The 16,123-nt window shown below is 41.7% G+C and overlaps 1 protein-coding gene across 1 annotated transcript in view; it reads left to right on the forward strand.

Annotated features, from left to right (window-relative positions):
• The window catches only part of SYNDIG1 (synapse differentiation inducing 1), a 72,564-nt gene extending 57,384 nt beyond the window's left edge, over positions 1-15,180 (forward strand). The window contains exon 4 of the mRNA XM_035561777.2: positions 13,357-15,180. Coding sequence (XP_035417670.1) covers positions 13,357-13,515 — 159 coding nt within the window. The 3' untranslated portion in view covers positions 13,516-15,180. The remainder of the gene's footprint in view (positions 1-13,356) is intronic.
• Positions 15,181-16,123: the final 943 nt, after the last annotated feature.

A 16,123-nucleotide genomic window follows, 5' to 3' on the forward strand; every position in this document is an offset into this window, starting at 1 on the left:
TGTAGGAGCGAGGACTTTTGTACACAAGAGATTAGGAGCTAGTTTCTCTGTTGGCATCACAATGCTGCAATGTGATATTGCTGGAGAACATGGAGTTCTTGTCTTACAGACGCTGAGTCACAGGAAAGACAGAGCAGTCATTTCAGGGTGTTGACAGCTTAATACAAGGTTAGGCCTTCTATTTCCATGCCAACAGCATGGTGACAAATACAAATGAATTGTTCCAGGTCAGCTGATGAACTTTCCCCATAGTGAAAAATGAGTTCTTGTTGAGTCTTCCTCTAACAAGTGTGGAGCTGAGTCAAGATATGAGCATGCTCTCCAGTTTCTTCAGCCTGTGCAGAGGTGTTTCTGGCATTAGTAGATGCTCGTGGGATGGATAGGGTAGGATGCCTGTCTTACAGCACTTTTTTTTTCCTCCTTATTCATTTTTCCCCTTCTAACAGTGGTTTGGGGGGCTAGGCATGAAGGATAGAGATCACCTTCTTTGTGTTACAGTGATCATATCACCTAAGTTCCCTTGCAGTTCCCAGGTCTCCCACACAATATGGGCTGCCAAGCCAGGAATAATATGCTTATTACTACCCTGCTAGGTGTTCCCCAAGGTGGCAGAGGCAGCTTCAGGTCTGCATCCAGAAGCAGACATAAAATATCCCATAGGCCCAGACCATCTCTTCTGAGGGACACTACTCCACAGGAGTTTGTTCACTTGAGGCCACCCCAGCCCCAACAAGAGTAGAAACTTCCTCAAAAAGAGTCAATTTTCTGAAGAAGCAACACACGTTAGTACATATTTGTGTGTAACACAATTTTTGATACTGTTTTCTGCCCTTGATCAAAAAGAAATGTCACGTTTCCTGCTTGGTCCCTTTCCTGTATCTCTTTTTAATCTTAAGAGCAATTTGAGTTGTTCCAAAATTATTAATTCTCCCGTGCCGGTTACCAACTCAAAAATTCCTGGTAGAAATAAGAACGGAAATCAGAGCTGAAAGCTTACCTACTACCAGTAATTCACAGTGCTTTTTGAAGACTTTAATCAAGAGTAAGCAGATTTTTTGCTCAAAAAGTGGTGACTTTGGCTCTGAACCTAAATAGGTGCAATTTTTATGTCAGTAAAAACAATGTTTTTAATTAAATAGATATAGGAGTAGAATATTAGCTTAATGGATTAACTCAGCATGTCACCCTTCATTATAAACCTGCAATGCTGAACTCTCCTGAGAACAGATGAAAGTTCTGGGCCAAACCAAGGGCCCACCCAACCCAATAACCTGCCTCCACTGGTGTCATAAACAGATAGGAAGACAGGGCTTTAAGAACAGAGCAAGCATGTGCTTCCATATTGCTTTCACAATGTTGTTCCCAAATAATATCCACAATACATGAATTACTAAAATCTCAGTGATGAAACAAGTTCTAATACAATATCCCCTTTGAAACTGTACCTTGAAAAAAAACACTTTGCTGCTGAGTTCAAAAGGAAAAATAAATACAGTTTCAGATCTTTGGTGTCAGGTGTAGCAGTATACAAGGATGACAGAGTCCTTTACACTCAACAGGAATTACATACTGGATCATTCTGTTCACTATCTCATGCAGAAAACCATCACTGTTAATATAAGATGCAGCTCAAAAGCTGGTGAGTGGACCTAGTCCCCTCTGGTTATTTATTATACAAGCAGAATGAGAAGGATGTTGTCTGTGACCTCTGTTGCCGTATTTTTAAAAGATGCTCTTTGCTGAATAGCTAGATTAGAGGTAGAGATCCCCCAAACACCTTGTTCCAGTTCATTACTCAGTCTTACAAGGAAAGTCTCTTTGCTATCCTGGAATGAACTGTTCTGCACCAGGCATTACACAGGTGTGAGATGGGGAGCAGGCCTGTCTGAGAATGAATGTGTGAGAATAACTGATTCTCCAAATCCTGGGAGGTTTCAAAAAAGTATTACCACATAGTAATAATAATAATAATAATAATAATAACAACAACAACAACAAGAGGAAAGAAAAAAGGGAAAAAAGGGAAAAAAAACATAAAAGAAAAAGAGTGTGAGGTTAATCTGAAGCGATCTTCTTCAAAAATTTCAGGGAATCAGGTATGGGGAAAAAAAGTATATGCAATTAAATGAAATGTTTTACTTGACTAAATTAAGAAATTTTGTTTTAAGTAATGGGGTTAGGTTAATCATTCCCGTCAGAAGAAAAATATAATAAATCTTTTTTATTTTTATTTTTTGTTAATAAAAGTAAGACACCTAAGTACTGCCAGAAAGAGTTCATTTTTGTCCAGAGCCATTTATATATCTGTCACTGCTTACAAGAGATCCTAGACATCTGAGACACCTGAAACAAGTACCTAAACATAAAGACTTTTGTGACACCCTGCTGGGTTTGCTACTGTCATGTGGGCTTGCAGCCAAAGTGAGAAGACAGGAAAGAGATGACTATTACACTAGGGAGCTGCTGCTCATGTCTAGGAATGGTGGAGGATAGAAAGAGAAGGAACTGAAATTTGGGTCTTGCTTTTTACTCGAACACAAGCTGCTGGGCTCTGCAGGGTTGTGTCTGGCACTTCCTACTTCACCTTGGGAAAGTGGGCCATCAGCAGTTTGCAGGAATTGAATTTATGGCTGGGTGCAATTTAGCTATCTTACAGATTTATCTTGTGCAAGGGAATTCCCTGTGCAGCCAATAACAAGTTAAGGCTAGGCATTTCTTTGCTGGTAAGATATAGATGTAACCACTAGCAAAACTAGCAGGTTGTGTTAATTTTTGTGGCCTTTGTCTGCCTGCCTGTCCATCAGTCTTTACTGAGAGCTTTTCAATCCATTGGCCACTTGTGCCGTAACGTAAGCAGAGTAGCAGAGCTGACCTGACGGTAAAGAATTTTTTCCTAATGTCCAGTCTGATGACAAGATCCATTCAGTATTGAGATAAGCTGAGGGGAAGGCGAGCAATACTCAGCCCATTCCTCATGCTGGGCGCCAGCCAAGCTGCACGGACACTCGAGCTAGGGGGTGTTCCAGACAAGGTGAGGGGCTGGGATGCATTCAGGGCTTCCAGCTGTGGCAGATGCACTCTTTTAGAAGAGTAGATATTAGTGATATTAGTATCATTAATAGTATCACTAGTATCACTAGATATTAGTATATTAGTGATATTGGTGATATTAGTATCATACCCCGAGTTACTTCAGAGTCACTTTCCCCTGTGGGCTCCTAAACAAAGCTCCTTGTCTCTTTTCAAATACAAAGTCCTTAACAGGAAGGAGCAGGCCTTATTCATACTGTGGACATCAGCTATTGCAGAGCTGGCTGATACAGAGAGCTCTAGCAGCGTAAACTGATTTGCTTCTTAAAGCAATACAATAAAACCAGCGAATACTCTGTGTAGACATTCTGAAGCCTTTTCAATTTAGTTAGATTTCTTTCTGGTTGATGTTAAAGTAAAAGAACTTAAGCGTCATCAGGATACCTTTCAGGAGCCTGGGTTTGCTGCAGCTTCCACAGCAACATTGGATCAACAGGAATCCTTCCAGTGCCTCCAAAGGACTGTGAACCTGGCCTATTGGCATCGACAGAGAACTTGCAGATTGGTCTCTTTCCCGTCCACATGGAAATTAAAGGCAAACCCTTGATTCTTTGTTCAGATTGAACTCTAAAAGGGGTATATTCCCACTGAAGTTATTCTCCTTGAGAGAGTGCTGCAGGATTACTTGCTTTTAATTACTTGCAGTCTGTCTCCTGTTATACAGCAAATCCATTACAATTTCTGACATACTGTAAGAAGAGATAGCATGTTAAACCACACATAGCCTGTGACTCTCCTTGCCCTCAGGACTTTTTCTGTTTGATTAAATATGCTGAAAACCCAGGAAGAGCTGTCTCCAAGCGCTTTTCAGACGAATGTGCTCCTTGAAGGAAGAGGATTACATTACCTCACATTCACTGTTGGATGCTGCAGAGTCCACAGTGCCTGGTATCTTCTTACTCTGCTAGTTAAGCTATCAAATGACAAAAAGTTTCTCAGAAATAGCTTGGGCTGGGTCTCCTGCCACCACAGTGATCAGAGAGCAGAGGCCGATCAGAGGAATTGCAGACTTTTCAGACTGGTCAGTCAAACAGTACCCCAGCAGCAATCCTTGTAACAATTCCATGTAACCCCATGAACTGGGAAGCCAACCTAGGAAAAAAACAAAAACAAACAAACAAACAACAAAAAAAAAAACACTGTCTCAAGAAAACCAGTCTCTCCCAACAACAGATCAGACAAAGCTACTCTGAATGTCCTCAGCACATGAAATTGGGAGTAGATAAACAACAGTATAACGTAGATACACCTAGAGTAATCGAGGATGATTGTGATACGAAGCTGAAAAAAAATACTGGTATCAACAAACAAGAGTGTTACTTCAAGAGTTCTTAATTTTACCTCAAAAAATCATTAACAAAATTTCCTATTAGGTAGGAGATTTTATAACTTACCTAAAATCTAGAGATTTTTTTCAGCTCAAATCAGGGCAGCTGCAGATGAGACAATGAGAGTTCGGAACTGGAGGAAGTCATTCTCTGTACAAACCTCTTCCTGTCAAGAGAAGAAACCATCCCAGAGGCACTTTCAAACCTGCAGAGGCTCTTTCCCTGTTCTTGTCCCCTGTCAGATGTGGCTCAGGGTGCCCAAGGCAGGAGTCCCATGACATCCTTGCCCCACCATCCTTTTCTTGTCTGCTCTCAGGGTGGGAGGTGGGGGCAAAATGGCCTGCTCATACACCCCAAGGCACAGCAAACTGAGCCAAAATGAGGAGCCCCAGCTTGGTGCTAGGGATTGGTGGCATCATTCCACATGAGACATACACTCATGGCTTGGTGTTGAGTCATGTGGTCATCCTCATGGACAGAAAAGGTCCCAAAACTGAGGTCTGAGAACCACGACTACCCAGGTTGGGACCACACATTGCACTTTGATAAAAGTGGAGTTGGAGGGTCATGGGGCAGAAGGGTTGGATGCAGACAGAGGGAATATACTCTACACCAACCCTATAGAAGAAGATAGTGGTAGAAAGATGTGAATGCAGATCTTTCCAAATTCAGGAGATGGTTGTAAATAGCTTATATATAAGCTATTATATGTAGTATATATGAAGGCTAATAGCCTTCATATAAAGAAGAAACAAACTACCAGTTAAATGGGGGGGGGGGGGGGGGGGGGGGAGACAGAGATCATTAGGTTAGAATTGGTCATTAATAATTATTTGATAAACATAAGTAGTACCTGGGTAGCTGCATCCAACCTCCAGGCACAAACCCATGTGAGCTGTGTGGGCACACTTCTGTCAGCATGTGTAAGCTATGCTTCACCACGTCACCTTTCCCAAATTTTCTTCTCCCTTTTCATCACAAAATGGCAAAGTCTGTTTGAGGGCTAGAGAAAAACTGGAGAGGGTGAGATCTTTTTTACCATAAACATCTGAGGTTTCAAATTCCTTTATCTGCCAGGAAAACAAAATTGCCCTCATATTGCAGGCTGAGGTCTCATCCTCTCAAGTGCAATCAAATGAACTGCTGTTGCTGTGGAGCTCATCTAAAAACATCTCTCTGCATTCTGCTCACTCAGGCCTTTTACGCCTGCTGTTCTCATTATTATTCTCTTGTTTTTCCAACTGTCAAAATCTCACTCGGACATTTATAGTTTTATCTGCACTTGAATATACAATCAAACGCCACAGGCAGCACCAGCCGGGGGCTGAATCACGTCCTAGCCTACGTCATATTTTCAAATTCCAACAGAAAACATTGATACTGAAATGATCTAATGGCTCAAACCCAGATGTTATGAAAGTTGATCATGCAGAAGAGGCAGACTCATGCTGCTCTCCATTTACACCCTCTCCTCCCTATTCACACACTGTTTTCCTGAGCCTTTCTTGAGCTTCCAGGAATAAATCTCGTTCCCAGTACATCCCCTCCCATGAAAACAGCATCAGTTAATTTAATGGTAGTAGAAATTCTTTTTCTTGTTCTCACTTGCCCCTTTGTCATTCAGGAGCTTGGTGTGAATTTGTTCAGACTGGAAGTTCCTGTACTGTTACAGGGCAACGAAGGTGATGCTCACCCAAAAAGAATTGCCACTTCAAGGGCTGGCTGGAGTAAGATTTGGTTAAACTGCATATGAATGTGAAGGGCAATATAAGAGGTGACTCCAGACACAAGATGGTTACCTGCAGGCCTTTTGTGACGCACCTGCATTGCACAGAGATATGCTCTGGCCACTGAAAGCACAAATGTGTTTACTAGAATGAGGAATCACTAGAGGAAGAAATCCTCAGAGAATAAGTTTTCATACCAGCTTTTGTTTTGCCACTCGGAGGTGCAGCAGAGCACTTCAGACATATGGAAGAACCTGGAGCAGAGCAGCAGCAGCAGCTGCTTATAGCAGCTTATCCCCTCTTCAGATCTCAAGGAAGTTCTGTTGACGTCCCCGTATCATCTTTTTGGCATTGCTCCCCAATTGCTAGTGGTATCTCAGCACTGCCCCACATGTAACATGGCCCTCATAAGCTATCCCAACTGGATCTCAGCGCTACCAGACAGCAGAGCAGGTTATGGCCATGATCTTACACTTTTATCATTTAAATGCTCAGGGTAGCATTTAGAAGAGGGTTGATCCATCTCTGAAGGAAAGATAACAGTCCCAAGTTATCTAGTCTCTACCTATCAACACTGGAGAATGGACAGAAATCCCCTGAAGATGACCCAAGTAATTTGTTTTAGACACTGCTGTCAAAAGGCTGGATTAGACTGAGCTGGACACCTGCCTTTGAAGAGGAAATGAAACGTCAGCATCACGAGAAATTAAGTTCAGCACTGAGACTTGGAGGTTTGCATATCTGTTTAGGAGTGTCTGCATTTCAGACGACACCTTCTTCCCTCTGTTTCCACGGTAAATTCCAGGCAGGGAATGGCCACTTGAGACTTGTGTCCATTTCCTGGGCCAACCTCACAGCAGAACTGATGGAAACCTCCAGAAGAGCCTTTTAGTTTCTACTGGGCTGACGTTTCTGTTATATTGTGGGCATAAAGGAATTTGCAAATGCCTGACAGAGTGCAGGACCATCTGTCATTTATTTTGGATCACCATTTCTGCCTGGGGAGCTGTCTGATGGGACTTGAATAGCCCTTCTGTTGCCAGAGAACTCTCCTTAAGCCTGAAAACTTCCCTGCCACATCCCAACACATATACCTTGCGTCTGCCAGCCCCATGCTCTTCCTTGCTGAGTGGCACCTCCCTTCTGTCATTCATGGTCCAAAGGAAAATCCTGACCAGCCTTTTCCCAACTGTATCTTGGGGAAAGTCTCTGAGGTCCTTTTCTTGTGCTTAGTGAAAGTAAGCAGTACAAACCCGAAGATGGGAGATATCATTGCCCAGAAATTTGAGATCAGCAGAAGTACAAGATGGACAAGCCAAAAACAGTGGCCAGGGCTTTTGCCTAGAAGAAAGACGGAAGAAGAGATGGGAGCAGGAGCAGTTTCTGCATGAGTTACTCCTTTCGTGGCATTTTTTTGCACAACACTTGAAGATGTAAGACTTGGTCTGGCTAGTGACTGCATGTAACCTGTGCATCCCTGCTCCCTGCTGGCCATTTCTCCCCACAAGGTGGAAAGAGATCCTCCTGCCACCTGACCAAACAGGTGTGGATTCCCTCTTCTCCTGCTGCACGGGGCCATTCCTGCTGTCTAGCCTCAAGGAGTTGAAGCAGGATTAATAATTGTGATCAATGTGTTTCTTGTTTACAGACACAGCATACCACAAGGTATTTTGTGAGTATGATATATGAGTCAGTGTGGGATACAGCAGAATGTTTTGGCCTTGCATCTGTACAGGTACAGTATTCATCTTCCCTCAGTCCATAAAACATGCAGCCTGGAGACATGATGAATATGTTTTGCTGAAGCTCAAGTGGGAACTCCAGGAAAGTTCCTTGAAAGTGTTTCTAAACAAGACATTAATTTTGTTAGTTAAACAAAGAAAGAAAAACTTTCAGGCCTCCTTAGCCCTTCTACAAACCCCCACTCCCCACCCTGCCCCTTTCCTGGGTTGCTTCCAAAGCCTCTGGAAGGCAGAATTGAGTGAGGGCTGGTTGAGTACCTCAACCTTCATGGCAGCCTATGTCAGTAGCTGACAAGTCACTGGTCATACCTGCACATCCAGAGGATACAAACCAAAGCAAAACCAAGAGGCGGGGTTCGTCCCAGGATACGAACCCTTTGCAAGGAAGGTATCTCATCTTCTGGCTGTGCAGCGAGGGAACCTGGCGCTGATGTGATGAATTTTCCCCCACTCATAATTCATCCTGTGTCTTCCACTCATCCCCTGCTCTGTTTATCAAACCTGTTGGTCCCACTGCTGCCCAAAGACTGTATTAAATTGCTTCATCAATCATCTCGCTGCCAAACCTAGTCTTGCTAAGGAAGGGAAGAAGCAAATGGATAGAAATGCCATAAAACTCCACACATTATATAATTCTGATTAAGAAAAGTGCTTACTTCTGCACTCACTTTTAAGCCCATTAGAATAGCTGTTTTGTATTACTTACTAGCTAAATTAAGGTACTTATCTTGAAGATGATTTAGTGAATCAAAGCCTTTGTTACTATGGCATTTAGATCTTCATTCTTGTACCAGTCCTTGCTGCATTACCTTCCAGAGTCAAGTATGATGGTCCAGTTAATAACAGCTAAGTATTCAGCCCAGTAATACTAATAGCTGGAGCTTTATTTTTCAGTAGAAGGAAAAAATGAAAGCAAACATTGCATTATCTGCTTTAGTGAGATCAGAGCTGTGTCTGCCAAAAGCAGCTCACAGAAATCCATTTCCAAACTGGGTATGAATGGCTGGACAAACACTGCCTTTGTACCATTTGACACGTCAGCCCAAGGGCCTTCGTGGTCAACATTACCCAATTTCCACCTCTAATGAGCAAAAGACATGGGTGGATGCAGAGATTTCTCATCTTAGGCAAGGTTTCTGAGTAGACCGTGGTGCCTGTGGACACCCAGGGGTGCACGGAGCATGTCCATCACAGGTACTGTGGGCACCCAAGATGGGGCTCTTTAGTGAAAGTGGAAACAGCATCAGCCTAATGCATCCTGCCTTGCACAATCTGCAAACTGGCTGAACTCCTTAAAGGTGTTTTTAACCAAAATTTCGTGTTTTTTTTTTTTCCTTATTCAATTTAATATTTTTACCCAACACAAATTTTGTTTTGTTTTGTTTTGTTTTTAACTTAGATAAAATGGATTTTTTTTCTGCAGTTTTAACCACAGTGGCATTATGAAAACATTAATCATTTGACCCAAAACTATGTGTCAGAACAGGAGGTTGAATTTGTTTTGGTGCCTGAGGTCCCAGTGCTGTGGCGGACTGCAGATACCAAGAAGGATCTATGATAGGTACCTGTCTGTGGACTTGTACCTTTTGGGGCTTCTGGAGCCTTGAATCTCAACATCTGCTTACCTGTCTGTGGCATTTGATCTAGGTGGCCAGTTCTTCTAAGAAGAGAAACTTTACCTTTTAGTCTGATATACAGACACTATAAAATCGCGTAAACAGCCTGACCACTATATTTAGTTGTCTGCGTTTAGATGCCTTAATTTCTCTTTAGGTTTTATGACTATTGGTCTCACCTTCTCTACCAGGCCAAGGAAAAGCTGGTGAGACTGGGTCTGACTGGGCTCTCTGATCCACATGAGGCATTTCTTGTGTTCATTTCCCATGTTGTGTTTGCTAAGGCAGAGTCATCCCTGGAACGGAAACCCCCAAACACAGTGTTATTTCTCTGTGTCATGAATAAAATGGGCTAGGCCATAAGCTGGTGGATAGCTACCAAAATCAAGGGACTTTCTCAAAGTACACAGAAATATCAAAGATCCCTGTTTAAAAAATAAAAAATAAAAAAAATAAATCAAGTTCAAGAAAAACTGCTTATTAGTTGCCAGATGCTAACCTAATAAAAGTGGCCATAATTGTATTTTGTGTAATAACCATTTTCCAGAACCATCTAGCTTAAACCTGCAGAAAGGCTATAATTTGCATATAGTGACACAGGGGAGTAATGGGATGGTTTTTCTAATTAGAAAATAGCAGCAAAATTTTTCTTTGTCATAAGTAAGCACTTTCAGACTATTTTTACACTAGTGGAGGATGTTTTTTGTGTTGGCGATTCCTCCATTTCAGAGGAAACCTTTTTGAATGGACTAAAAGAAGAACATAAAATTGTCTTTCCAATGTGCCCTTACTAATGTTCTCTACATCCATAATTATAGGTAAATGTATTATATGTTTTGCTAAATCACAAAATGCACATTAGTTTAAAAGAAAAAAAATATATATAAAACACATCACTTGCAATAGGCAATTTGTTGGAAAGTAAAATTTCTGTGAAAGTGCAGGCCTTTTCCACAAGTAAAATCATGCTATATTGTAATGACAGAAGCTGTAAAATTCAGCAACTCTATGGCAACATACAGTTAATACAAAACATCTGTTTTTGGCTGGGTTGAATATTTTAACAAAAAGCTGTTTTTTCATCATAGGTGCAATTCACAAAGGTCAGGACTGTCCTCAAAGAGCTCACCAAAGGGAAAACAAACAAACAAACAAAAAGAACTGTTATTTGTGAGCAGATTTGTCACTAGTTTGAAGATCCTATCAGGAAAAAAAAAAAAAGGCTATTAGTGCTCAACAAATCAGTCTTCTGAACACCTTTGGGTTGCTCAACACATCATTTTGGGTAGATCCTCAGGTTTTATTGAATCCAATGAAGACATAGTGTCAGGTTTTCAGATTATTTGACATTTTGGCTAATGGCTTCTTTTCCCTTGGAGTTTTGGGCTATTTTTAAGTGAAAAAATGCTGCTGCTTTGAAGCTTTACAAAGTTTCATTTAAAAGAGGTCAGCCCAAAATGTTGTAGAATTTTTCATAATATAATGTGACATTTCAGAAATGTCAAATTGAAATGTTCCAATGATTTCCAACTTTTCCTCCATTTTGGGTGTTGAGACTGTTTAACTCTGTTTATCCAAAGGCACAAACATCTTCAGTGCTGCAAATTTACGTTTAAGCCTAATAAATTCTACCTAACTTCAGTTATTAGGAGCCTTTCTGTTCAGAGCTTTTATTAACTATCTGATGAATACCAAGTGCTTGGAGAAAATCTTTGAGGAGAGATGAATGACCACCTATTCCTGCAGCTTTCTCTGCTTTCATTGCCAAGACTTTCAAGCAACCTTATTAGAAGCGTCCATGACTCCCAAAGCCCCTAGCACTTTTTCCAGAAAGGGTTCTGTTTCTGAGTGTCTGGAGATTCCAGGCAAGAAGCTCATAAAATCACTAATAACTCTGGTGAGGAATCTGGCTAGACATCCTTTGCAAAGTGAGCAGGATGCCTTCCCCATCTGAACTATAGGACACGATGCTAAGTGTAAACCTGAGAGTTGTTTATATGTTGCTGTTTGGAAATAGTCATTTTCCCCCTGCCTGCAGCCTGGTCCACCTCTCCTTTAATATGCATTTTTTGACATTGTTTCTGCCTGAAACATTTATTAGGCATTATGCTTAAAAAATTAGGTTGATGAATGAGAAGAGACGGTTCTCCTAATAAAGTCATTGACAAAAAGGCCAGGAGCTTTTTTGTCAGCTTGGAATCTTGTCATTTGTCCGCTGTAAATCGCTCTTAGCAGCAAGATAGTAAAAATGATAGAAAATGGAGCAAAAAGTGTCTAGAAAGTTAGATGATACTGAAGCAGAAAGTGTCCCAGCAAAATGAGCATTTGTGGAGAAATACAATTAAAGCATTAAGAATTCCTCACTCATTGTAACAAGGGAACAAAAACTGTCCAGACCTTATGGAGCTCATATGCTTTTAAAAGACCTTTCTTGTAGGTGACGGATCTGTTACTGCCTCCTGGGTGACCCTGCTGCTATCACACCACTGTCTATTGAAAGACACCCTCCTTTCATCACGCTGCAAGATTGAAACCCACTGAAAAGTCATTAGGCGGTCCTGTCAATGAGTAAATCAGTCCTGTCCAGTTCTGGCTTTCCTGCTTTGAGCAGGGATTATGCTTTTGTCTTGGGTCTTGGACTCAAAGGCATCGGGAAGGAGGATGTTAGAAGAACCGATATCTGAATACTTCTGTAACTCCAGGTGTAGCTTTCTGCAGAGGCCATCCTGTTGATGTTAGTGTGACTGTGGGATCATCACAGAAGACAGTCCCAAACCGGGTGCACTTCTGCTTTCTGTGTTTGATATTTCAGCTGTACTAAAAAGCAGTAAATTTGTGAGGTTCATTGTACTCAAGCCTAAATGTCTGGCATGTAACTCCAGCTGATCAGGTTGAATTCAAGGCACCTGCTAGGGTAATCAAACCTACATAGAACATGTGATGCCATTACCAGGGTTTTGGATCAGTCTTGTAAGCTACTGGATACCAGAGCGAGAGACATCAAAGGCACTTTAACACCATCAAAATGGAAACTCCTCCTCCAGATGACGCATCCAGCTGAATGCACCAACCCCAGGAGGGAAGGCCATGGCTCCAACACCAATGGCCCCACTTCAGAATTGCACTGAAGCTTGCTCATTGTCACTGTGGTAATCAAGCAGAGTGTCCTGCTTGTGTGCATAAGTGTTCAGCTGAATCAAGTGTCTACCAGCTCTGGTTTCTTAAGTATTTGTATCCTGTACTAAAGCTCAGACCTAAGGTGAATGCAAGGTAACTGGTGGTGGCTGGCCTCTCTGTGGAGGTGACTGTGCACCAGTCATCCCACCTAGTCACTGTGCTCAAAAGTTCTGCACTGGGAAGGAAAAATCTACCCCCCCTTGCCTTTGTCCAGGTAAGAACATTTTGGCTGACTTGGAAGAACATTTGGTTCCAAGTAGCACTTTTAAATGGCTTTTTCCTTGTTACCTTTCCCAGCCAGGTTGGAATCCACCCATCTTTCTGAAACAGGATTCTAGCTGTTTCTGAAGGGGACATAGGATACTCTTGGCTTGCAGCCTATGTGCCCACATTCTCAGGAGGGGCTGAGCCATCTCAGGAATCATTGTGACACATAGTATTAAATCCTACAATGTGTTTAAGCTTAAAGGCATTTAAAAATACTGCTTGAGATGCCTTTGGTTCCATCATCATCCCAATCGTACGAGTAATCTAATTCAACTAAAAAAGTATCTGATTTCCAACCAGTTTACTGTCATATCCCCAAGCATGTTTCAGCTAAGAAATGAGCATCTCGTCTTCATTTTCAGATGAAACAAATAAATATATTGCATTTTTGTTGTTGTGTATCTTGCAGACAAACAAAGCTGTAGCCAAGGGGGACTTCCACCATGCAAGCTCCAGCTCTCGGCGAGCACTCTTCCTGGCTGTGCTGTCCATCACAATCGGAACTGGCATCTATGTCGGGGTGGCCGTGGCTCTTATTGCCTATCTGTCCAAAAACAATCACTTATGAGCCTCAGGAAAGGGGGAGAACCAGCCACCCAGCACCTGCACTGCAGAACTCCACAGCAGATCAGACTGCATGGTTTTTCAAAAAGATCAAGAGACAAACAAACACCTTCTGTGGGCAGGTACAGGCTAAGATGGGCTTGTGCATTACTGTAGGGTGGGAAGATGGCTGTGATGGGGCTAGTTCCACCGTTTGTGACGCACAAGTCTTGCTTCTCTTCATGAACCCCTGTGGAAGGAAGGAAGGAAGGAAGGAGAAGAAGGAAAAGAAAAGAAAAGAAAAGAAAAGAAAAGAAAAGAAAAGAAAAGAAAAGAAAAGAAAAGAAAAGAAAAGAAAAGAAAAGAAAAGAAAAGAAAAGAAAAGAAAAATTGGGGGAGGTGTGGAGAGGAGTGTTTTGCCTTTGCCTTCTTTGCAATATGGTGTTTACAAGAAGCTGGCAAACAGAGATGTTCTCTGAATACCTTCTTGGTGACCTGAACTTTGCAGCCAGCATGAGCTTGTGCTTAGTTTGCTTGTTAAGCACGGCACTGAGATCTGGAAAAGTATGGACGGTGGCTGGTTCTCTGAAAGAGCAATATAACAACAGGAGGAAGAATGTTTTCTTTCTTTTTTTTTTTCCTTCTCTCTCTTTTTTTTTTTAATGCAGAACTCATTTGCCTAAGAGTGAACCAGAGAATAGTATTTCCTACTCTTCTCGTCTTGGTAGGTTTCCTGGAAGGAAAAAAGAAAATAATAATAAAAAATATTTTTCTTTCCTTTCTTTGTTTTTTTGGCTTAAGATGTGACCCACAGGCCCACTCGATACAGAACAGCTGAGGTTACTGCATGACTTGGCTCCGCAGACTGAGTGTGAGGTCGAAGTAGCATGGGATCCATTGTAAAATGAATTTCTCCATCCAGTCACACCGTGATAACAACATGTTCCTGTGGCATATTGCTCACCGGGGTTGCTCCACCCTACAGTGGAGACATGCATAGCAGCAAATGCAAGAAACCTGGGGAAAAAATGCAAACTGAAATACTAACCATTTTTAAATTACAAAACATGGAAAAGCATGGGAATTAACCAGGGGAAGGAAAGCTTCATACATTTCTGAGGTATTCCTCATACACAGAGCATCAAAGGGGATCACTCAGATTACAAGCTGACAGCTCCTCCATGGACACAATATAGCCATGGAGAGAAAAGCATGTCCCTTGATAAGTGATGTAATGGTATATTGTAAGGGAATTGAGCATTATCCTTACTTCACTGACTAGTTTATTTATTTATTATTTTATTCTTTGCTCCTTCCCCGCAGTCACCCTTTTTTTTGTTTTCTTACAAATGTACCATTTCACGAAGGATTTATGTGTATAGATATATATATGTATCTACATATGCATATGCATATATCTATACAGAAACTGATCAAGACAATAAATATTTTATTATTCACTGCCTCCTGTTTTACCAACACCATTTCTTCACCCAAAGACCTTTTTGCCAATCTCTGTATTTTGTGTCTGTTTTGCTCTGGGATATTTTTTTTCCTTCTGTTTTGGGGTTGACATTATTTTAGTTTTGGTTTGACTTCTGTTTTTTTTTTTAGGGAGGAGGAGAACAAACACATTCAAAACTATTTTTCTGCTGGTTATAAAGTTTATTAAAATACATGGTATACAGCTGCTTTTGCTCTGTGTGACACTTTCTTTGGATGGATGTGAAGTATTAGACTGAGTGAAACTTGCCACAGTACAAGTGTGAGTTCACCTACCTGGAAAAATACCCATATGGACTATCCCATACTGTATCTGGACCCAAAAGCCTATTGCATTCACTGGCGGTTTTTCTTTGGCGTTGATTTTTTGGGCTTCAAATCAAACTTGGAGAACAGCAACGTTCTTCTATTCATCTTCATCAGTTCTCAGCTGCTAAAGCCCAGTAAATGCAGGGTTTTGGCCAGGTTTTGCTACTAAGGCAAAGTCAATTCTGTGGCTCTTCTTCCCCTTCAACTCTTTTTTTCTAGCAACTGCCATGGAGAGGGCCTTCACTTTGAAGGCAGGCATTACGGAGTGGGCAAGTTAGCGTCTCCATTCTGGATTTTCACCAATAGGCAGTTTCAGGGTTTGGATAGGTGATGGGCAAGGACACAATTTGCAGCCTCCTTACTATTCCAGCAGGATGCACAGGGTTTCCAGCTATGGTCCAAAGCAGTGCATCATGGCTTTAAAAGCCAAGCTGGCATGTGTGTTGCAGTCCTCACCTCACGCACCTGGAGATCAGGTGGCTGGGACCACTGTGGTTCAAAATTGGTCACATTTCAAACTGTTCCTGGTCACAAAGAGTGGGAAGTCTCCTTCTTGGTTGTTTTTAAGGGTATAGTGAAGTGTTGCTGGACCTAGACAACTACAGTGTTACGTACACTAGGCCTGGGCCTATGTCAGACATATTCATGGAGTAACATCTTGTCTGAATGAAAACTCTGGCTGAGGCTAGGAAAGCCCTTATCTAACAAACAAGACAAGAACTGGAAACACTGATTATTTATTTAACTTAAATGAAGAGATTTCAATCTGGGCCTCTTCCCATTTGGTTTTCATCTAAAATAAGCATGAATACTTGGGGAGT

Source organism: Cygnus atratus, chromosome 3 (genome assembly GCF_013377495.2).
Source record: "Cygnus atratus isolate AKBS03 ecotype Queensland, Australia chromosome 3, CAtr_DNAZoo_HiC_assembly, whole genome shotgun sequence".
Classification (NCBI taxonomy): Eukaryota; Metazoa; Chordata; class Aves; order Anseriformes; family Anatidae; genus Cygnus; species Cygnus atratus.